The 23463-nt window shown below is 40.5% G+C and overlaps 1 protein-coding gene across 1 annotated transcript; it reads left to right on the top strand.

The window, feature by feature from the left end:
* Positions 1-3185: 3185 nt before the first annotated feature.
* On the top strand, positions 3186-23463 carry eif3ea (eukaryotic translation initiation factor 3, subunit E, a). Its single transcript, XM_029129760.2, has 13 exons — positions 3186-3330; positions 4482-4599; positions 4870-4987; positions 6388-6430; positions 7422-7526; positions 11223-11348; positions 11626-11750; positions 13873-13999; positions 14220-14321; positions 16715-16824; positions 21613-21715; positions 22145-22279; positions 23293-23463. Exons 1-13 carry the CDS (start codon positions 3241-3243, stop codon positions 23326-23328), a joined length of 1338 nt encoding a protein of 445 aa, XP_028985593.1. The 5' UTR covers positions 3186-3240; the 3' UTR covers positions 23329-23463.

The following is a 23463-nucleotide window of genomic DNA, read 5'->3' as shown; positions in this document are numbered from 1 at the left end:
ATTTGAAAATGCACATAAAGACAAATATTCAAATTCCATGTGCAACGGAAGACTCTAGATAAACAGCAAAACTTGGAGTTATCAAATTTCCCTTTTCTTTTCTGGTAAGAATTCTTTTGACCGCAGGTTTGGAGACAGTTACATGTTCTCTTTAATGTCATGTTTTCAAAGAAAATTGCAGTGGCAAAGTGAAGTTATGCATAACAAAAGAAGGTTAAGCTTGTTGATGAAGAATTAGAGGGGTGAGCCTTATGTTATGTTACTCTTTGCGTGAATTCAGGTTTGTGCAGACATGTGCTGTACAGATGTTCTGCTAAGCCCCAGTTTGGTGCCATTGGGTGCTCATTGGGAGTTTGTGTTGCTTTCTGGCCCACAGGCCTGGTTGATAACCTTCATCCTGTTGCCATTGAGTGTGACAGTGCAAGTCAGCACTGGGCTCGGAAACAGCAGTGTGGGCCACTGATTTATAACCTGACACGCACTCAGAGCGAGCGTTGCATATCTAAAGAGTTTACAGAAGAATCATTGAAATTCATATGAGTTGCTGGAATTCAGATTCAGAGCAGAGATGCTTGGATTTACAACATCAGTCGCAGAATCATTTGTCTTCAGATCTTATTGATTTATATTTTGACAGATATTAGACTGAGGCCAGTGGTGGGTGTCTTTGGCAGTGTCATCTCTTCTCCCTTTCTTGGATTCATTCGTTGACCAAGAAAGCTTTCAGGGAACTAAGAGCTGAGGTTTTTCATGGAATATTTGGCCAATCGCTCCAGCACCCTTTAGGTTTATCCTATTGAGGCCTAGGAATAATTTCTGTAAAACAAATGCGTACAGTACAATGATGGAGAACGGTGTGGTGTTCTTCAGCAGATACTGAGATCAGCATCTATAGATACTGGCTATAGATGCAAGAAGGCATTTCTGCCTGCTAATGCTTCAACCAAGAACTTCTTCATTCACTTGCCTTTCTTACTTGAGTGTCTTAACAAAAACAGTAAAGGAATGGGTTTTCTCCCACTTACCTTTTGCAAATATCAAACATTTTTGCCAAATACATATTCCCAAATCCCTATTTGTTTTACAGTTTACATTAATTAAATTTCCCTCCCATTAGATGCTTTTTTATCCACTTTATTGATATTGAATAATTAACTGTAATTGACACTCACAATTTTACTAGATCAGAAAAATGCCTGGATCCATCCCCCTTGAGTTGCTTTATTGCTTAGCTTAATCACTCCATGCCCATTGCCCAAGTTTTGCAATTCATGGTTTTGGCTTTGCTTTTTTGAGGGAATGGATGAGCAAGCTGGCACAGCACCTTTAATAAAACATGGGTTGAGCATAGTTCACAGTGCAGTGGCTTGGATTGTTAGGCTAGGATTGTTTGGTTAGCAGATTTCAGCATAAACTATTTTAGACTTCTTATTGGAACAGTTTGAGGGCTGGTCCGATGCTGAAAGATGACAGTACGTGCAAAACTAACTGAACAGTCGTAATAAATTGTGCTTTTGTTAGTTGTGTGCTATCAGCAAAATGTGGAAACAAAGTCAGAAAAATAGAAAGACAATTTCCCTGCACACATTCTTCCAAAATAAAACCTCCCAGACACCTTATTTTATGAGAACTGGCTGGCTGAAAGAAGAGAAACCAATGCAATTTGGCTCTCAATTCAGTGTGTAAACCATATGATTTCCACTGGTGAAAAATTTTCCTCCTGCTTCCTAATTCAGTATTATGTAATACCAACGTATTGCCTGCACATAAAATGCTGGCACACAACACTGAGAACTGATGAGAGAGTGCACATGTTTATGGTTAATGGAGAAAGTGGAAACGGCACAGACCCTTTCTTAGTAAGGGACTCTACAAAAAGCACTGGTCAATTAAAATGAAAAGGTTTGATAATGCATTCATTATACGCTTCCCTACAATTGTTACATTAACTAGGTATATAAAGAATAATTTTATGCATTAGGATTAAAGTGATGTGCAGGTATAGGGAAAAACACAAAGACTTTTACTGTAAATTTAGCCTAAACAGGCAGAAACATTTAAATATTTGGAACAAATCTATAAATAATCTGACACAAGCATGTCAAATAATGTAAATGATAAAAAGAGGAGCCTCCTTTATAAAACTTTTCCTAAAACGAAGAAGGTGATGCATTATATTATATAGCTTTAGCAAATTAAAAGTGTTCATTCAAAATTGAGTTTCCATTGATCCGAAGTTGGCTGTGTTAGAAGCAAAGAGGTACAACAGGATTGGGCCATGGTGAGTGGTGTCTCTGTGACTCATTTCTACCTGCTGTACAGCAGCGGGGAGGAATGAGTTTGGAGGTGAGAAAGTCCAGTGGTAACAAGGGCGGGATTGTGTGAGGATAGAGGATGATGTTGCACGGTTGCCAAGAAAACAAGGTACTGGGGAAACCCATTAGAGATGGGCCATTTGCTAGCTGATATTGGCTGTTGTGGACTAGCATGACACATGGGCACCTTTATGAGGCAGCTGCTGAAATACTGGAGGAAGAAGGGTGATGGCTGTGGTGCACAGTGAAGCCTTTCTAGCCATGTGGAAAAGTTAAATTATTGGAAAAGATCTAGTTGCTTTCATTACAATTTAGCAGGATGGTAAGTGAGGGTTCATCATAACCATGTTTGTCCTAAATGTTTTTAGTCTTATAAAGGAGTCACACACTGGCTTTTATTAGAAATATTGGTGGTGTCTGGAGAAAGGCCCATGTTTTCACATTAAACAAACAGTTCACTGGGATCCCTCTTTATACATGAAATGTTTCACTGTATCAACACCGCAAGGAAATTATGGTGATTTTGAAAGGTTTACCAGTCACAGTCATGCATCCGGCTGAAAAACCACTAAATAAAAAAAGTGTGTACACATTTCCATACATGAGTGAGAACAAAAGGCTACATAGTGACCTTACAAGGCAATGATACCCAATTGTTAAACTGTTGAACTTACATTTGCATTAAAATATGAGTTTTGTTCAATAAACAGAAAGAAATACAGATAATATACTACTGTAATTATTTTTTTTTTGTAATGGTACATTATGTAAATACCTTACACTTCATTGTGGAATTTACGTAGACTCGACTCAAGTCAAAATTCCTATTTCTTACCGAAGATGCTAAAGAGCCGCTGATTGGCTGAACGGCGTCGTACACCTTTGCATCACTAACCCACTTCCTTTTCCCTTCCCCTGAGCAAAGATGGCGGACTACGACCTCACCACCAAAATTGCCCATTTTTTAGATCGTCACCTCGTCTTTCCTCTGTTGGAGTTCCTGTCTGTGAAAGAGGTACGGAACACACGAATATGCAATGACTTCGGTATATGTTTTGTTAAATTTGGGGTCTGTTGCTGGCGTTTAAACTGGTAAAAATGAGCCACCAAAGCTAAAAAGCTGATCACGTTTCATTCAGCTGTGTAAAGGACCAACTCTTACCGGTAATGCAACCATTTGAGTCTTCAAAATAAAAGGCATTTTACTTTTCACATAAGCGTCACAGCTGATTAATGTTTAAGTAACTTTATTCACATAAGTACTACAAACACCGACAACCGATTCTCCACGAAATATCTGACACTAATGCGATTTCATGGCTAAAATGTTTGACATTTTTGTGTGCCATACCGGAAGTTCCTATCGTCTTTAGTTGCTAGCTTTACATGAGTAAAATTCTGGCGTGGGTGCGCATTTCCGAAAGAGAATTAAATAAGTGTGAACTTGAAAGTTTTGTAGTTATTGTATAGTACCATACTTTGCAGTGTTGGTGATACGTAGGCTAACAGTGAACAGGAAGAAATCGTTTTAACAATGTTCACAACTTTAACTCGCGCTGCTAGCGTTGCTACTACCGATAGCGATGTTAGCATTAGCTAACAGCTAGCAGGCTAACGCCTTCCGACCTACTCTGCACACAGGACGATGAATACAAACGCACCTCCAGCTTTTGTAAGAGCACTGGGTGCTGATGCACTGACCTCCACCACCCCTTAATCTGAATTCAGTTAACATAGGTTTGTGATGAGTCACATCATATAAGGGCCTTTAGTATTATGTACAAAGTGGAAAATAATACAAGTGAAGAAAAAAACACCAAATATAATGAGTGTGTTTATCTATGTAAGACAAGCAGTTCCATATATGCTGTTCTGGCCTTATTGGTACTACAGCTTTTGCACTTACTGTGGTGTCCTATATAAGCATAATCTGCTTTTGAGGAAGACTGAGACATTTTATATGACCTAAGGGGCCTGGGTATGTTAGGGTACTGTAATAGGTTATAGATGGAAGAATAAACCTTCTTGTCCCTCCTAATATTTATTGGATTTATTGGATTATAATTGGAAACATGAATCAGTCTTAGTCAGAGCCTCCTAGTCACACACTATTTTTGTGTACAATAATACAACAATAGTTTTGTGTGTTTGTGTGTATGTTTTCAGATCTATAATGAGCAAGAACTGCTTCATGGAAAACTCGACCTCCTCAGTGAGACAAACATGGTGGACTTCGCCATGGATGTGTACAGAAACCTTTTTCCGGACAAGGATATTCCCCATAGTAAGACTGCACAGTTATTGCATTCACACTCTGTGTCTATACTCCTCCAGCACTCACACACTCAAAACAAGTGAAGATGGTAATGGTATTTTGTATACATTATAAAAATCTACTGAGCTACACCACCTACTCTATTCATGATTGATTTAGCAAACCATGCTTTATAGTGTTTCCAGTGCTGGGATGCAGACCATGTACATTCTGGTTTATGATGTTGTGGCTAATCATTATGATGATATTGCTGTGGCTCTTTTTCATCTCTGTGTACAGCTTTGAGGGAGAAAAGATCAGAGGTTGTGGCCCAGCTAAAGCAGCTGCAGTCTGAGACGGAACCCATTGTGAAAATATTCGAAGACCCTGAGACAACAAGGCAGATGCAGTCCACAAGGTGCGTTTTAACTGTGTTTCACTCCTAAGATAAACCTAAAGCTGCTGGAGGAATTGATTTAACGTAATGTAAAGATACAAGATTGAGGTTGTCTTTATTAAACATTTTTAAATGGTAAATGGTCCGAACGTATATAGCGCACATAAGCGCTCTTCCGGGAGCCCAAGCGCTTTCCACTACTTCTCATTCACTCTCACACACTGATGCCAGCATACTGATAACAGTATTAAATGTGTTCTCATGGGGGATTAATTGGTATAATCAAAGTCAGTCTTCGTTCATTATGTTTTGATTATGAAGTAGTCAATCAAGTTAATCAAAAGTATTTTAGGTTAGATGTTTTCTGACAACAGTGGGCTCAGGGTATGTCTGAATTAGATTTAAAGTGCTGTCAATGCGAAGTTATACATATAATAGGAAACCTGTTTGGGGTTAATGGCGAATGTTCTCCTTAGCCAAAGGGCACACAGCCATTTTATTTCACTAAATTACACTTCACACAGTTGCTTATTTTTTAACATGTTTGGATTAAATTATTGTGTGGGAAGAAATGGGTTGAAATTTAAAACTTAGACCACATTTATTAGGGTTAATATATGCAGATCCACAAATCATTTTAAAGGGTAATAGAGCCCACTGGTCTTGGTACTTTTATTGAAGAGTTAGCTAATAGGAGTCAATGTCTGACCAGACTTTATTTGGACAACTGGTGAAGCCAGAAACCAATCTCAGTAAATCATGTCACATCATACACAGAAGACGGATTCTATTCACTGTTAAACGATCTATGATTTATGTTCCCATTTGTTTGGACTTCTTAAATGGGTGAAACCACTGTTGTCTTTGAGTCAACTTGTCCACTGATGGCTTCTTGACGTTTTCAGTGCAGAAGGTGGCAGTAATGCTGTGCAGACCTTTCATGAACATTTACCTTTTGCTGGACGTCACACAAGTTGTCAGTCTCTCAAAACAAGTGCAAAGCGCAATGTATTAAATATTTTTGAAGCAGAAGTAAAGGTTTCATGCATGTTAGTGGAACATGTATTTTATATTATAATGCACATTACAGAGTCATTTATGAGTTCCTGAGGTAAAATACTATTGTGGAGAAGCCTGCCTGAACAGCAAAGATGTGCTTAGATTCACATTGTAAAAGTCCACATACCCTCATAATCACTGTGTAAAAAAAAAAAAAAATACCAAGATTTAAATCCAAGGGAAAAGTCACAAACTGTAGTTGAGATGGAACAGTTTAAAAAGGATTGTGCATTCCTATATATTCAGGAAAAACATAGAGACATATTTTTTTAGACATGTCCACAGTATACTTGTCGCCAAACCAAATGTAATAAACGGTTTTTAATCTATAATTTATATTCCTCTCAATCACTTTTTTGCAGAGATGGACGGATGCTGTTTGACTATCTGGAAGAAAAACACAACGTAAGTTTGCCTGATTTGCTGACATCTCACTTCTTCATTGCATTTCCCATGGCTCTTCTGTGAACCCAAGGTTGTTTCAGGGATTAAGTGGGAGGGACTGGCTGAGCAGGGAAATGCAGAATAACTTCCCAAAACCCTTAACTCATTTTCAGGGTTTGTATGGCTTGCACAAATTCTGTGGACATTTACATTCTGTGGTGGATTGTTAAGAATAAACGGAGTAACTCGGGACTCGTGGATAGAGCCGCAAGAATGCCGGACGTTCTATATTTACCATGATGTTTGGCTTACTACTCTCCCTTCCACTGGTCCCTTCTCAGTCCGGTATCCCGCTGACCTGCATGCTGTCCTCAGTGCACCTCCACAGAGCACAGGCTTAGGGCCCCTAAGTTTGGTGTGGCAAAGGATTGGACAGCTCAAAGCACCCACTGCCTGTCACGGTTGCACTAAATCTTAGTTAATGGCCTGACGTCAACGCTCTGAGATACTGAACCGCAGCAAGGACAGTTAAATTTAGGTGGACAAGTAGGCTTGAAATTATTGCTCTTTGTCTGCATCTGCTGTGATTTCTATTCTCCTGGAAGCTGCTTGGTAAATTTGAAACATTTACCATCTACGTAAGAAGCAGTATTAATATGATTTAGCTCAGTGTTGATTAGTGGTAGTGTGTCACCACAGGTGGAAAACCATTTTACTGCTGCAAATAAGTTAGAAATTAGTATTGAATTAGCAGTGTACTACATTATGTAAAATATGCTTTATTTGATTTAGCCCTGATTTAGAATAAGAAATGTTTTTTTATAATAAATTAATTCAACCATATTGCAGATGACCCACAAACACATTCAAAACTGTAATTTACTAAACCACCACATCTGTTAAAATCAGAGCAGGCACAACATTTTAAATGAAAATATTCTTAAATTCGTCTTTGTGTAACTATGGCCCATGTTTTGTCTAATAATTAACGCATTTGTAATATGCTTTGAAGTTTCGTCAGGAGTACCTGGACACTCTGTACAGATATGCCAAGTTCCAGTACGAATGTGGAAACTACTCCGGTGCTGCAGAGTATCTGTACTTCTTCCGTGTCTTGGTAAGTTTTCCTCCATAATCACACTTATTCATCACCAGTTTACATCGCATGTACGTGTTAGCTTAGAACTCTACACCTCCACTCACTTAACAGACTACTTGTAGTGTTTTACTTATTCATTTATATACTGGTTTAAAGCATTGCTGTGACATTTTAAAATTAAACATCACATTATGTCTGCCAGACTGTTTTAATTCCTGAAAAGGCCAATGCTTGCAAAGCAGAGGAAAGGGACACTTCCAAGTAATTGAATGTGAAAAGCTTACGTCATTGCCTATTTAATTCTCTGCACGTATTCTCTATTAGAAGGAGACTGCTGTTCTGGGACTCGAGTAGGATCTTTTACTAGGCAAAATGATCAGTGGTGGACTGCATAGTCTGTCTGCAGCCTTCTCACGAGACAGGCCACAGTAGACATCTTATTGATTTGAGTGCTGTGGCCAGAGTCCCTTGTCACAAATTCTGAACTTATAGTTTACTTAAGTTATTTAAACCATCTCTTGGTGGATATGAAGAAAGGTGTGTGTGTGTGTGTGTGTGTGTGTGTGTGTGTGTGTGTGTGTGTGTGTGTGTGTGTGTGTGTGTGTGTGTGTGTGTGTGTGTGTGTGTGTGTGTGTGTGTGTGTGTGTGTGTGTGTGTGTGTGTGTGTGTGTGTGTGTGTGTGTGTGTGTGTGTGTGTGTGTGTGTGTGTGTGTGTGATAGGAAGGAATTGCGCCATGTGTTCGTTAGTGTCTGTCATCATTTAGACTGTTCTTTTGTTTCTAAATTTTAAATAATCGGATGGCAGTCATTCATGTTGATTAACATACAAATGCAAGTCAGATGATTTTAAAGAGTTACTTTATTTCCTCTAAAAAGCAACAGGTTGTTTCATTTCAGGGAAGGAGAGTCTACCCATTATCAAATCTTACCTAATGGTCACTTGCCGATGTTCAGAGTTGCATCGTTGCGCTTTTTGGCATTTGTTGCCATCAGAAATTCTGGTAATTTGCATTAGGTGTTCTTAAGTTCAACTCAACTGAATGTCCTGTAAAGACCAGCCCGCATAGTCTGTGGTTTCCAAGTGTCATCTATTTGTCCTCATTTTGTTTGTCTTTGGTTCAGCATGTAGCTTTGTGGTAAATGCAGAACACATGCCAAAACCGTCAAGGAAACAATAGCCAGGAATATGATCTACATGTTGTCTATTCATTAGTTTGAGAAAACATGAGCATCTTTTGTTCCTATTCTAATTGGCATTTGATACTTTATTGCGATGCCTTTTGCTTTTCGGACCTCAGTGACTCTGGCAAGTCATGCACATTCACTGTCCTGGAGTGTCCCCTCCTGGAAAATTTGGCAGTAGCTTTGTACGATGATGAGCCTCTTTGGTACAAATGGCACTCTTAATCAAAAGCAGTTGAGTGCTTCATTTGATGGCTTTTTTACTGATGTGCTCAAGTCTTTTGATGGAAGTTGCATCAGAGACAAGCTGGCAAGTAATTAGCCAAACTTTCCACGCTCCACACCCTCCTAAAAAGGTTATCAAACACGTGGTCCTGCTGGTGTAACAGTTGTTTATGACTTTGCAAGTCAGTCTAAATAAACCAAAATTGCTCTAATTTGGATATGTTGTTCCAAGTCCACAGTGTTTTTTTTTTACCCCTGAAATTGTCTCATTTAAAACTCCAGCCACATCAGACGCTGCAACTTAATATCTGTTTCAATGGAAGAGGCTTTTTAGATGAACAAAAAGGTAGAAATGGATTTCATTAGGAGTCTGTACTGCTCCCCCCGCCCTCCGTCGCTGTTTTTGGACCTCCCATCCTCACAGGCCCCTTGTCTGCTTCTCCTACCCCCGTATGGGAGAGGTGAGGCTCCGTAAAGTCATTTAACGTGGGAAACCCAGTCAATTAAACGAAGGAAGCCAGCCTTGCAAAATCCATGCCTCAGGTCTTGTTACGGTGTGGCCTAGCACGAAAAGAGCAACTTATTCATATCATCACTTAATGCAGGGATTGAATGTTAAGAATAAAGATTGAGTATCCCAGCGGATCCCCAGCACAGTAAATTTATTGTTGCTGGTCAGTCAGTGAAAATGCACCCATTTCACAAACCAATGGAAACTTAAGGTAACTGCTGGAAAAACCCAGGTATTGAAACTTTTCTAGCGTGGCCACTAGTGAAAGCCAGATTGTGTGTGTGTGGAGAAAGCTGCCATAATGACCTGGAGGTCAGCCAAATGTAGCAGACAGGGAATTCCAAGAGAGGGGAAAAAAATAACACACAGAGACAAAACAACAAAACACTTCAACGGATGAACCGCTGACCTTTTATACTAGTAGAGTAGCCTTGGGAAATTACTAGGTATTCACCTGATCAGAGAAACTCCTGCTTTGACTACATGGATTGACACTTTTTGAGTGTTTACTTGAATGTATAACATTAAAAGTTAATTGTTTTTAAAGTTGTTTGTTTAGGTTTTATCTCTGTAACTGGTCTTTGCCAAGTGGAGAGAAACAAAAATACAACAAACAAATTTATATCCAAGTAATCTCACCAATTTGTGGGGTTCCAGCGGAAACCTGCTCTTTTTTTTTAGTGTTTCCTCTGCTTGTGCATCTGTCGTGTCTCACAGTTTACTTCAGCGGCTGTCCAACGGCGTACGGGGGTGTGTGGTTAGCATCTAGGTTTCTCTGACCACTCAGCAGACACCCACCCTAACTTCCTGCTTGACTCATGTCACTGCGTCTGGTGTTTGGGGTTATCATGAACTACTGTGGCGCAGAGTTTCCCATGAGCCCAAGGGTGTAGTCCAGTGTCCACTATGGAGTGATTGCCCTGCTGAGGTTCATAGGCATTCGCGACCTGCCTTTCATTACTTGACTCTTTTTGTTTGTTTTAGGCTGTTCTGGAAATCAGAAACGGTAGCTGGAAACATTTTTGCGAGTGATTATCCTCACAAATGTGTCTTCTTAGCATCAGTTCATATTTCATTCTAATTACCTGTGATAATGACAGAGTTGTCCAGGGTTACTCAAGTTAATGAAAGGAGATTATTGCAATTATCATTCTCACAACTGTAAAGGGACGAAGTTTGCAAAAATGTTTAAGCAAATGATATTGGCATGGACATCCTTATATCCTTATGTACATGAGTTATTATTAGGCTTGTTTGCTGATGTCAACATATGACTGATTGTTGCTGTGTGAATCCTATTTTATGTATTTCACGTTCATTGAATTATTAGGTAGTATATCGTAAAACATTCAAACAGCATCTATCATCTGAACGCAGACTCACGAGCGGCTCTTGCATGAGGCCCTTTATCTATGAGTAGACGATTCTTAACTGCTATTTAAAAGAATTTGTGTTCGTACAAAGCTTTTAGTATCCGACTTAATGTAGTCTGAACCATTAGCTCGTGACTGTCACTGTACAGTCATGTTCTGATGGCACATGCAGGAAATGTAATTCCTTGAATGAACAATTCTGCTAAATTTGTTTGTCACTGACTCATTCAGAACAAGTCTAATGATAGTTTTATTATGTCATGTAATTTTGCTCACTTAATGCAGAGGCAGGACATGCCTGGCCTCACTGTGTAGATTCAGATGCCACTGAGCCCTAGGAGGCTTTTAATCATAAGTCTGTTAGGTACCCGTGGAAAAATGTGTTGTTTCCTTATGTTGTGCTCTTGTGTTTTATATTTTAAGGTTCCACCTACAGACAGGAATGCCCTGAACTCTCTGTGGGGCAAGCTGGCCTCTGAGATCTTAATGCAGAACTGGGAGGCAGCCATGGAGGACCTCAGCCGCCTGAGAGAGACTATTGATAACAACGTAAATGCCCCACTTCTCAGAATTTGATACCGCATCTTGGTTACATAGACTCCCATATTGACATTTTACTTTCAGTACAGCTCTGCTGAGGCATTTTATTCCTTACCCGCATGCACTCAGACTGAGTATAAAGTATGGAGTGGTTGTCTGCATTTGACTGACAATCTAACTGCAGAAATTACAGCTCCGATGTACTATCAGCTAACAAAATTTTAAATGTTTTTTTTTCTTTTCCATCACTCCTGGCTATCTGGATTTCTGTCTCTGACCTTTGCAGTCTGTGAGCTCCCCGCTCCAGTCTCTTCAGCAGAGGACATGGCTCATTCATTGGTCTCTCTTTGTGTTCTTCAACCACCCCAAGGGCAGAGACAATATAATTGAGCTCTTTTTGTATCAGCCACAGTAAGTACAAGTTTATTTTCTACTAGTGCCTTTTTATTGCTTGATTTACACGCAGGAAATAATGACTGAAACTAGAAGTAATAGGAAAAATAACTTTTGTACTAAAAAAAAAGTTCTACAGCTTAATTAAACCTTGATGTTCAGACTAAGCATTGGAACATCCTTCTTGACTATCTTAGAAAAAACTCTTTGTGCATTTTGAGTGGTTTGTTTGGTTTGTTATGGGTTTTTTATTTTTTGTGTTGGTATGATTTTTTTGTTGCTGTAACTTGGGGTTTAACTAAATGCTTTGTTTTAATTCGGTTTTAAGGTAATAAAAAATCTAAACAAAAATTAACTCTAAAAACCTAACTACATTATAAGCAGTTAAAGTCCTACAAGACATTAACTACTTTTTGAGTCTTATAGGATTTGCAGGGAAGGTCCATCATTTTAGCACATGATCTTGATTTAGAGAAACCCATTTACTTTAATAACACATTTTTGGGTGGTGGGCTTCTTCATGAACCCTGCCTGGTATTTTTAAAGTGGTTTTAAAAATGTCTGTGTGTGTTTGTGCGTGTGCGTTTGTGTTTGTGTGGTCTGTTTACTCTCAAAGTCGAGAATGAGGCCATGTGTATCACAGATCGGAAACTTCATACGCTGTGTTAAAATTTGCACACCACCTATTTTGATGTCTTTGCTCCCTCCCCCCGTTTTGATTGCAGGCTTGTGTAATTGTACAGATGATTGGGCTCCAACGGCTGTACGACAGGCAACCACAACACAACACACTCAAATGTCTGGTTCCCTGAATTTTGCTCAGTTTTTAATTTTATTGTAGATGATTAAGGAGGCCTGCCCAATAATTACTCATGAAAAGCTCACCCAACCATCTGTGTGGACAAACTGAGGTAGTTTTGTGTGCTTTGCAGTTTCACAGTCTAGAAACCTCATGTTTTCCACACTGAGGCTTGGCTTGGTTCTTGTTTCCCATCTCTTGACCATTACTTCCTTTGGCTGAAGTTGGTGACCAGTGGCTAGCCTTAAGCTCCACATTTGACCTCTGTTACCCCTGGAGTCAGCAGATGTTGAGCCAAAGTCTTGTTTGTGTACTACTGAGACTGTGCTCAGCCCTAGACCTATTATTCTCTGGAACAAATTATAACACAGGTGCAAAATAGGCAGATACTTCAACGATACATCCCCTATTACTTAACTGTGTATATCCGTACATGGGCCCAATGTAAATCAAATATTTGATTTCTTGGCCACCAAGCCAAAACTGGTCTTCTCGTCCTTAAACTCCAAAAACGGGGTTAGGGTGAATCCCCCTCAGATACGGTACAGTGACTCGTGCAGGATTGCTTACTATTGTAAGCTGCCCCGAAAAGTGAGTAGGTGTGGGTTAATCAGGAATGCAGCATGAAGTGTTGTGGCTTTCCACAGGAGTCGGGAGACTACAAAAGTTTAGGAGAGAGCTTTGTTAAAACCAAGCCAAGTACCGTTATTAGATTCTACATCATGGTCATGGGTCCCCTGTCCCTTGTTACAGCTAAATAAACTGTTGACAGCACTCTTTTGCTCAACTCCATGCTTTCCTGGACTCGGCACAATGCCTGCTCCGTTTCCTCCTGTCTGATTTTATTTGGTCAGTGAGGGAGGGTTGAGTAAAGGGTCAAGATTAAAGACAATTAAACGTTAACGGAGTATGCGAGAGTGCATGCAGACATTACATGTTGTTTTTAGAGAACACTGTCTCCAGAGATGGTGTGGGATTAGAATTAGCCTGTAACAGCGTCCCGTCTCTTGTGTTCAGTCCTTACCCAGTTGACCTGTGGTTGAAACATCAGCCCTCATGGATTCAGTTTCAGCTATTGGGCAGGTCCCTGCTCACTGATCTATATCTTCTTGCCAGGGTTTCCTTTTTCTCCTTATAGGATACTAATGAAAGAGACTCAAAGCTGGGATCCATGTTCAGCTGTGAAGACATTTATCTGTTAAACTCCAAAGGCTTTTTCTCTCTGCTAAATGCCATAAGCCCAATAAGCAGCCAAAATGTTATATTATTCGTCCTTATAAAGATCATGCCTTTGCCTCCATCGGTCTGATAAGTGATTACTTTTATCCTCTCTCATCCTAGATACCTCAATGCCATCCAAACTATGTGCCCCCACATCTTGCGTTACTTGACCACAGCGGTCATTACAAACAAGGATGTTCGTAAGCGGCGCCAGGTTCTGAAGGACTTGGTGAAGGTCATCCAGCAGGTAACAGACATGTTCACCTCCTGGTGTTCACTGCAATGGAAAACAGTTATATGATCGTTGGTTTGAAGAACCAGCACCTTGTTGACAAACGGGTCATTAGTTTAGAACTTTGTAGAAGACAGTTTTCATGTTTCTGTATTATAGCAAATAACTTTATTTAAAAAAAAAAAAAACAAAACAGATAACCATATTTGATATCATAATTTGACTTCTTTTTCAGGAATCTTACACCTACAAAGATCCAATTACAGAGTTTGTTGAGTGCCTATATGTGCACTTTGACTTTGACAGTGCTCAGAAGAAACTTAGAGAGTGCGAGTCGGTGAGTAATCACTTCAGTAATCTCACTAACCTTCATTTTAATCTTTTGTTCTGTTGTAACAGTAATTGGTCTTGGTTTTATGGCAAACTCAGTGACAATGCAAAGGGTTTCTTTTATTCATGGGTCAGACTTCTGAACTTTTACACTGAGCGTCATAGTAAATACGTTTAGTAATCATTGGATCTTCGCCTGGCCTTCCGTCTGTTCACACAGCTTTTCTATTTGCCGGAGTTCTGCGTGGGTCCAGTTTAGACTGAGGAGAAACAGCCTGTGTCTTGTATCATACTGTCAAATATAGAGGTCCACTTGGACACTGTATGACTCAGTCTGCTGTCAGATTTCACTATGGCCTGTAATTGACCCATCAGGGTTGTAGATACAGTAAAGGCTTTATAAGCAAAATCCCTGCGGAGGCATGCAGACACTGTTTTCAGAGGCAGATCTGTTGCAACTCTGCCATTTAAATAATTTTTTTGGCTTGTTTGTCTAAATGCTACTGCAGTCCTTTAGTGTGGGAGTGGAGTGGTACACAAGAACTATACTGAGTCTGATTGTAAACTACAATGACTAACACACAGTAGTGTACAACACAATACTGTATTTTAGTTTAAAACAGTCACGTTTTTATCTCACATCTATCTAATGGCAAAACAAGGCACCGTAATCATATCAGCAGGTGTTTTTTTTTTGCACACATACTTTTCTTAGATGACTGATCATCTGAGAAAACTAATGGAGTTTTTGACCCATTCCTAATCTTTTGATATGCAGCAGTAAAACGTCAAATCAAAGGCTCTTTCCAAGGGGGTATATGTATATAAATCAGTTAAGAGGTTTATTGTAGGTTTCATTTTAGACTATATTATGCTGCTCGGATTCCGAAATCACTGGTTATAATGGTAGAAATTTTACCTAAATTGACTTTGGTAGTGATTTGCTCTGTACGGTCAGAAAAGAATTCACTGCATGTACCAGTAGAACATTTGATGTTTCCTGTGCTATAGTCCTTCAGAAGACATTTGCAAATGCAAGTGCAATCAACACAATAAGAGCTATAACATGTGTCCTTGTATGACACCCTTTCTAAACACCTTTTAGTGACAATTTGGATTGATCTTGACTCATTCCATGCACGTCTGTTTACAGAGACTTTTATGTGATTGAATCGGATGCTCACTCTCACCTGTTATTTAGTTATTCCGGGTGCTTAGCATGAGCTTCCCTGTCAGTCTTATCGCAGCATGTCCTATAGACTGGAAAGCCCTCCATTGATCTTGTTCATGTGACAAATAGGTCTAGTCAAGTGGCTGGTTCCAAAAATGTACTGCATTATCAGTGATAGTCTGCAAACATTTTCCCAAACTGGCCTCAGTAACTGAAATTTTACTGATGGTAAAGGGGCTAATGTAAAGTGTTATAAAGTGATGGGCTGTCCTGCTGATGAGCATCTAATCCAAAATTTATCAAATGCACTGGCATCCACTTATTTACTAGTTACTGTAATAAATTTATATTGTTTTGAAGTTTAATTTGTCCTGTTCAAGCAGTGCCTTTTTTTCCCCTCACTCTATAGATGAGTCTGGAACCATGTGTGTCAAAGTATAGTTCTACACATACTCAAACCCTCAGATTGTGCAAGAAAGAGCTCTGCATGCCTCCTCTCAGAATTTGTTTAAGCTTTGTGGTCTGAATCCCAGATGACAGTAATTAGGGCACTTAAGTGTTCAGGGTTTATCAGTCCTAGATAAGCATTGCCATAGCTGAAATAGCCATTGCCTGATAGCACCATGTAGTTGGGATTTATTCAAGCAGAACCTAGGGCAGATAGCAGCTTTCTAAGCTTAAGCAAACAGGGAGCTGACATTTCTTAGAAAACTTTTGAAGATGTTGGTCTGTGATGTGAAATAGCATTCAGTGGATGGATGGAATGTACCAAGCTCTGAGAAATGGGAGCATTTCACACAGTGATACCTCTGGGGCCATAGCTGGGTCAGGAATATTTACTTTAGATGAATCAGACATATGTAGCTGTGTCAAAGAGTCCAAGCAAGGTCCTATTTCTCACTGGTAACCAGGTGCAGGTGATGCTGTATAGAATGCCTGAAAAGACTTGCTCTCATCTGTGAGTTTATTTGGACTGCTGGCGCAGCAGTTGTTGGATGGTTATAGCTGTGAAATTTGGTGATCCTCGATTCACCTCCTGAACAATGTAGTAATTTCTGGCTCAAATCCCACTGGTCTGGCTCATGCAGTGGCTAAAGAACATTTATGGTTAATCTCAGGCACCTGTGATATCTATACATACTTAACTGTTAGTCTTTGGTTCAGCCTTAAAACAAATAAATATTGTTTTATTTGTATCAGTAACATGCTTTCTTTTTCTTCACTTTTAGGTGCTTGTGAATGACTTCTTCCTGGTTGCTTGTCTGGAGGACTTTATTGAAAATGCCCGCCTCTTCATCTTCGAGACCTTCTGCAGAATTCACCAGTGCATCAGTATTAGGTTAGTTACTTCCAATCTAAGTGAAATTGCCATTTTGAATGTTGTCTGTAGACGCTACACTTTCTTATAAAGATATTGCACAGTGGAATTCAGACAGACATCCCTCAAGACTAACAGGAATTTGTGTTGTTCGACTTTGTAAGCAGGATGTAGGAACACAGGATTTGTGATTAGTGGAATTTCCTTACAGATAAGTGTTTATTGCCCCTTTCACACACGACCACGCTGACCGCACACAACTCGAGGATTAAGTATTGTAAGGTTTAACTGCTTCCAGGTCTCCACAGGTTGTGCTCCTCACTAAACTTTAAAGGCCACCTGTCTTGGACCCATTCACCAATAGGTTTTTTTCCCGGAAGAGGACTGGGGTTTAGACGGCATTAGACGTTTCCAGCTGCTCTAGCGGACAAGAACATTCCAGCTCCTTTTTTTTTCTCAGGGGTGGAGGTCAGAGCGTTCTGTAGGTCTGCACTGATTCCGATTTCCAAATTTTGTTTGGGTATGTTGAAACACAATTGACCTTGGATGCCTCCCCAAAACCAAGAAATTTAGTCGATACTAATTAAAGTAAGCATTAGTGGGGGGAAAAATTAAGATTATAGTAATTGTGTGCAATTAAATGAGATTATAGGATTTGGCTGCATCTTTACATCCATTTCTGAGTGACAGAGATTATGACAGCATGCTCGATACTCTAAACCATTAAGTCTTATAGTAAGGGTGAATTTGTGATCGCAGCTGTATCCTATCACTGATTATAGATGTGTACACAGTGTCCACTTCAAGGAGTATCCACGGTGTCCTTCTCCTCAGTCATATTGGCAATGCTAAACTTAGATGTTTTTATGGGGGGTTGTTGAAGGAAAGTCTGAATTTCAAATATCATCCACATGATGCTAAGTGGAAAGAGGGAAAGAATTACTTTTGTTGACACTGAAATGATTGCATTGCCTTTATATAGAGCCATGGAGGTCTGTAGTCAAGGTTGAACCGAGGAACATGATCAGGCCCTGTCGAAATCTCCAGTTGCAGATTGTCTGGAATTGATTAGGAGTCCTGGTTCTTTTTGGCAGACTTGCTGCAATTGGATCCATTTACTTGTTAAGGACCACAAAGGTTAGTGGTAACCCTGAAATGGGAAGTTGAATGGTGATTTTTCTACTTTTCACCTTTTTTCAATGTCCTCTGCTCCCTGTAGAGCTTTTTGAGATAGAAACACAAACGGGCAGTTTGAGGGATTTCCGTGTTTCTTTTTGGGTGCATTATGACGATGGACAGAACATGTCTATTTTTGACAGACACTCAGATTCCAAGTAATTAGTCCTCTACCCAGAAGCTTCCTGCGCCCAAGTGAGGATTCAAATAATTTTCATGGGTCTTTTTAATGAGGACATTTTTACAGCTGTTGGCCACGATGGTTTCACAGATCTTTAGTTTGCATTTTGCCCACGGCTCGGGACAAAAAGGTCTACCAGAAGTTGGCGTAATTGAACTATTTTATGCAATAAAGTCTTATGCATAATGTGTTGTAGGCAGTGAAAATGGGTTTCAGCCTGCCCTCATAATTGCATAAACACATCCTTTTGTCTAGACTTGCCAGTGTCCCGAGTGTGTTTCCAATTTAGCTTTGTTTTTTCCCTGTTGGAGTTATTTCCTTGGTCCTTCCATGAATATTTCAGTGGCAAGACCTTGCTTTGACCTCAAATGCACACTTGTCCTTTGACATACTGAGTAAATGCTTGATACATGATTCTTTGGGCAGTTTCTGGTACACACCAGCTTAGTAGTTGGAAAGAGCACCCAGCGTACTTGGATGTAACGCCGAGGATCTTTCCACCTCACAATTGAGTCATTAAAAAGACCGCATGATCATTTCGGTTTCCCTGAAAATTCAGTTTTATCCCAAGTCGAAAGTAAGGTTGCTCCAACTGGCCTGGAGTCTCCCAAATGCTATCATATGTTAGTGTTTAGCAATGCATTCATTTTAGGCCAGCCATGTTAGGAAGAGGGCTACTTTGGAGACCCCCCCCCAATACTCCGCTTTCCTCTAACAGAGTTAGATCCCAAACCCTAACCCTTCCCTTTAAGTGTGAGGTTGGTATTGAGACCCACAGGACTCTTGTAGCCTAAAGTAGAAAGTCAGGGGGCACGACAAGTAAGGGGTTGAGACGAATGTGATCCCCTCTCTCCCAAGCACCAGGATCATTGGTTGTGTAAAATAAAACCAGTCTTGGCTTTAAAGCCAAGTCGGTAGTGTAGGTTGATTAGGTCCAGCCAGCCCATTCCTTGTTCTCTCTCATATCTCCCTCATTTTCTTCTCTACCTTTCATGTTGAGGTTTAAGTAGACGTAACTGTTGTGGACCTCTCTGACAGACAATAAGATAAAGTGACCCTGCTCTTATATACAAATGTCCTTCCTGGGAGTGAAGCATTGCCAGATTCCTTTATAAATTAGATTATAGGACTTTGACTGGTACAGACTGAGGCCCTGGGCCTTTTGGGGCACTGTGTTCCTGTGTTATGCTGCACAGATCACATTTAGAGAGGTTAGGGGTTTCCTTCGCTCCCCAGTGAGGAAACCAGATCATGTTTGTTTTGATCATCATATGTGACCTGGGCTTGACTGACATGTGCCCCCACTTTACCGAATTGCCAAACAAAACACCCAGTACCCTTGTGCAGCAATCACGCAATCACACGGGTAAACTCCAAACCAATAACAAATTTTATTCAGATTTGTGTTAGATTACTTGATAGTTATAAAAATAAGTAAAACGTGCTTCTAGATGTCAGAGTATAATGAAGTGTTGCTTCTAACAATTGGCAGTTGTTTTTTGATACATCTTGCTTTACATATGTGTAATAACAGTAGACATCTAGACAAAGACACATGTCTCATTTATAGCAGACCACGGTGTGATGTCTTTTCCACCTCCCACTGCTGTGACAAGAAAAAAGGAGTTATTGCTTTTAATAGGAAAATGCTTTACTAATACAACTTCTACTGCTGTGTTTATACCAGAGTTGTATCTTACCCATACAAAACCACCAATGTTAAATTTAAAGAATCAGTTTTGGGGTGTAGCACAGTCACCATCTAAGACACCGCCAGGGAGAGAAGTTTTTACTTCAGACTAAAATCTTCTGTGTTATTAATTACACATTTGCCAACAATAATGACTGTGATTGCCGACACGTGTTATCTATCACAGCCGTGCGTCCTTAGACAGCCAACACTTCTCCAACTTGTTAGGTTCCCTCTAATGATACATAGAAGCAATTTTGTTGTCAAGCATAGTTTTCTCCGGGTTTTGACACCTTAAAGTGTAATCAACCATGCAACTGGACTAGTGTAAAGATTTTCTTGGCGTGATTGACAAGTCTGTTCTTTTTCGATATCCACATGAATCAAGTCATAGCTGATGTTTTTTTGTTTTTTCTTATCGGCCGCTTCCTTGAGAAAATGCTTTGAGACGTGTGTCATTTAGAGACCCATCATTATGTTGAGATAATGCTTGTTCTTGTTTATGCCAAATCAAAAGATATGCTTTGTGAAATCTGTATAAAAAAAAAAAAAGGCCGACTGGTAGAATCTGCTTGCATGGCCGTAGCGTGAGAAGTGGTGTCGCATGGACAGGTTTTCACTTACTCACTGAAGCAGTCTCTTTAAATGTGATTAATGGACCAGGAAGTGATAATTAGTTGAGTAAATAGTTTTTATATAGGCCTTCTAACCCCCGTTATTTTGTGTGAACAAACAAATGCTATACGCAATGACAAATTGTACTTGCAGTACTGCAGTAAAGCTTTTTTGGGGTGGAACGTTTATGTTGCCTTTGAGGTTGGGCTGCTGGTAATTGTGTTGAGAATATTTATTGGGGCCCTTATATGAAATGTGGTAGACGTGTAGGATAGTGGGGGTTGGACATGAGAAAGGGGGCAGGAAATGTGGGGGGGAAGGGGGTCTAGTTATTTTGAAAGCCACAAGGGAAGCCAGCTGTACTGAGGAAAGGTTTGGATCAAAGCGTGCCAGCCACCCTGGTACTTCCCCCTCCCACTGCTGTGACACATCCACGTCTACCTGTATCAAAGACCAGCTCAATCCCCGAGCTGGTTTTCATTTTGAAGGACAGCCACTGTTGGAATCATGACAAGCTTCAGTGACCAGGTGGTACTGGAGGGTCAAGGGAGTGACTGTTGGTGACCAACATGGGGTCGTCCCAGCACTTCTAATTGAGTTATTCATAGAAGTCTGTAAATCAAGCTCCCATTAGTAGAGGCCCATTAGACGTGTTTTTGAGTGTGCTGCCTGAAGCGTAACATGTTGGCCATTAATAAACACTGTCACGCTGAAAACGGTGACTAGTAATTTGGCACCTAATGTGCAACATCCATCATAATTTAATGTTGTGTAAAGAGTTATTTGGTGCTATTACATATTCCATGTACATATTTCTTCCAGACCTGCCCAGTTAAATTGAAGTCATTTTTTTTGAAGGACCCTAAGGTTTGGTAATAGCTAGTAAATATCTGGTCTTACCTTTTGGAATTAGTTTGTTTTTGTTGTAAATTGTAATATTAGACAAGCAGTTATGTAAATTCTAAGAAATCTAACATCTCCACAGTCACAATGCTAATGTTGTGCAGGTGTGATCCGTACAATATTTGCATCCCTGGGTGTTCTCTTTAATTTTTAGTAGAGTCTGCTCAGCCCTGAGACGAACGCTGCTACTCTTTCTGTTTTCCTACGATGAGGTGACAGCCCCATGTCTTTGTTTCCTCTACAGCATGCTGGCAGACAAACTGAACATGACACCCGAAGAAGCTGAGAGATGGATCGTGAACCTTATCCGCAACGCCAGGCTGGATGCCAAGATAGACTCCAAACTGGTGAGACCTTCTGTCTTTTTTTCCCCCAAATCTATCGGTTCAGTACTTCAGCAGTTAATCACCGCTTCATAGAGACATTTGCACATTTGGTGTAGTGGTGACAGTCACAGCTCTTTTGTGTGACCTTAGCTGGATGAAGCGGCGTTATAGGTGTCCTGATTTTGTAATTGAAGGGCAAGGACAATATCACACCCTTGTTGGGTCCCCTTTGTGAGGCTCCATGTTGAACCTGCATGTTTTGGCCTACACATCACAACAGTTCTCTGTAATCAGCAAATCATAGACCAGACCTTCAGAATGACATAGAATTACCTACATGTACCTACAGTAGATGTGAATAAGATGCATGCAGCTTCTTCTTGGTGTTTGCACAGTGATGTGTGCAGGATGAAGTGCTGTTGTAAATCTGTTTTTTGTGTATATTTCTAGGGCCATGTGGTCATGGGAAACAATGCCGTATCACCTTACCAGCAGGTGATTGAGAAGACCAAGAACCTCTCATTTCGCAGCCAAATGTTGACCATGAACATTGAGAAAAAGCAGGCCCACAGCACCAGGAACGAGGTGAGCACATGCGATACGCACAAACGCACCCAAACCCTACTCTTGGCTCAAGGCAACAAGCTCTGATCGAATTGCGAGAAGGTCCATGTGAACCCGGGGCAGTTCAAAGCTCCTCAAACGATCGACTCAGTAGAACAAGGCAGAAGAATGTTGATGAACAACCATCAACAAAAGCTCTCTTTACACGAAATAAGCCAGTAAGAGCAAGTTTAACAGAGCTGAAGCTTTCATCCCTCCATTGCCCTTCAAAGGCTTAATGACAAGGTAGAGTCCAAACAACCATAAAACGAGACGTGAGCCCAGTGACTCAGCCCAGAAACGTAAATACTACGGACCTTCACACTAGCTGTTGGGGAACATTACTCAAAGCCTGGAGTTCCCTGCACTTAGGACCTGCTGCAGATGTCTGGCTCGAGGTCCAGTCATCCCATTTAAGTGTGTTTTTGATGTTGACCTTGTGAGTGTTTAGCGGCATGTTGACTGTTAAAGGACTGCAACTGCACAGAATGCCATAATCATGCACATGCGCTCACGAGCTGCTGCTTCATGCAGCTCCGCTCTCTGCTTCATGAAGCTCAGAAGATTGACATATGGGTTCCTTCACTCACCGCCTGAGTACCAAGCCCACAAATACATTAGCTGTTCACTTTTTAACTGAATAGCTCTTAAATACTCCCCCCATTAAGACTTTTTTGTAATTAGACTGCAAACAAGTCACAGAGCACCATTACATCCTGCTGTCCTCAAGGCTACAAATCACTTACATATAGGGAACATTTACTGCTGCCATCTGGGCCGGCTGCTCAGGGTCCCTGTCAGCTCTCAGCCACCCAGTGCTCGTCAGCAGAACACACACATTACACACTCCCAACAAGGAGAACGTCAGTGCTTAACTGCTTGCACATGTCCGCTACTTTTTTCTGCTCGTTTCCTATAATCGGCCATGAAACGCAGCTTCGTTAGCGACCTACGAAGGGTCCGATTTTGATGTTCTCTTCACGCTTTTCTTCCAGACACCAAACTGGGCAGGCCAGGAAACGGGGTTTTAGTGACGCACTGAAGACTGATGCATCCCACTCACGTCGCCGCGTCTCTTTTTCCACACTTGTCTCCCAAGGCGCACAGTGCTGTTGTGCACTTGGTTCAAGTCACCATCAATTCAATAAAAGTGACCAACAAACCCA

Source organism: Betta splendens, chromosome 16 (genome assembly GCF_900634795.4).
Source record: "Betta splendens chromosome 16, fBetSpl5.4, whole genome shotgun sequence".
In the NCBI taxonomy this organism is placed as follows: domain Eukaryota; kingdom Metazoa; phylum Chordata; class Actinopteri; order Anabantiformes; family Osphronemidae; genus Betta; species Betta splendens.
This window is presented reverse-complemented; position numbering and strand designations above follow the sequence as displayed.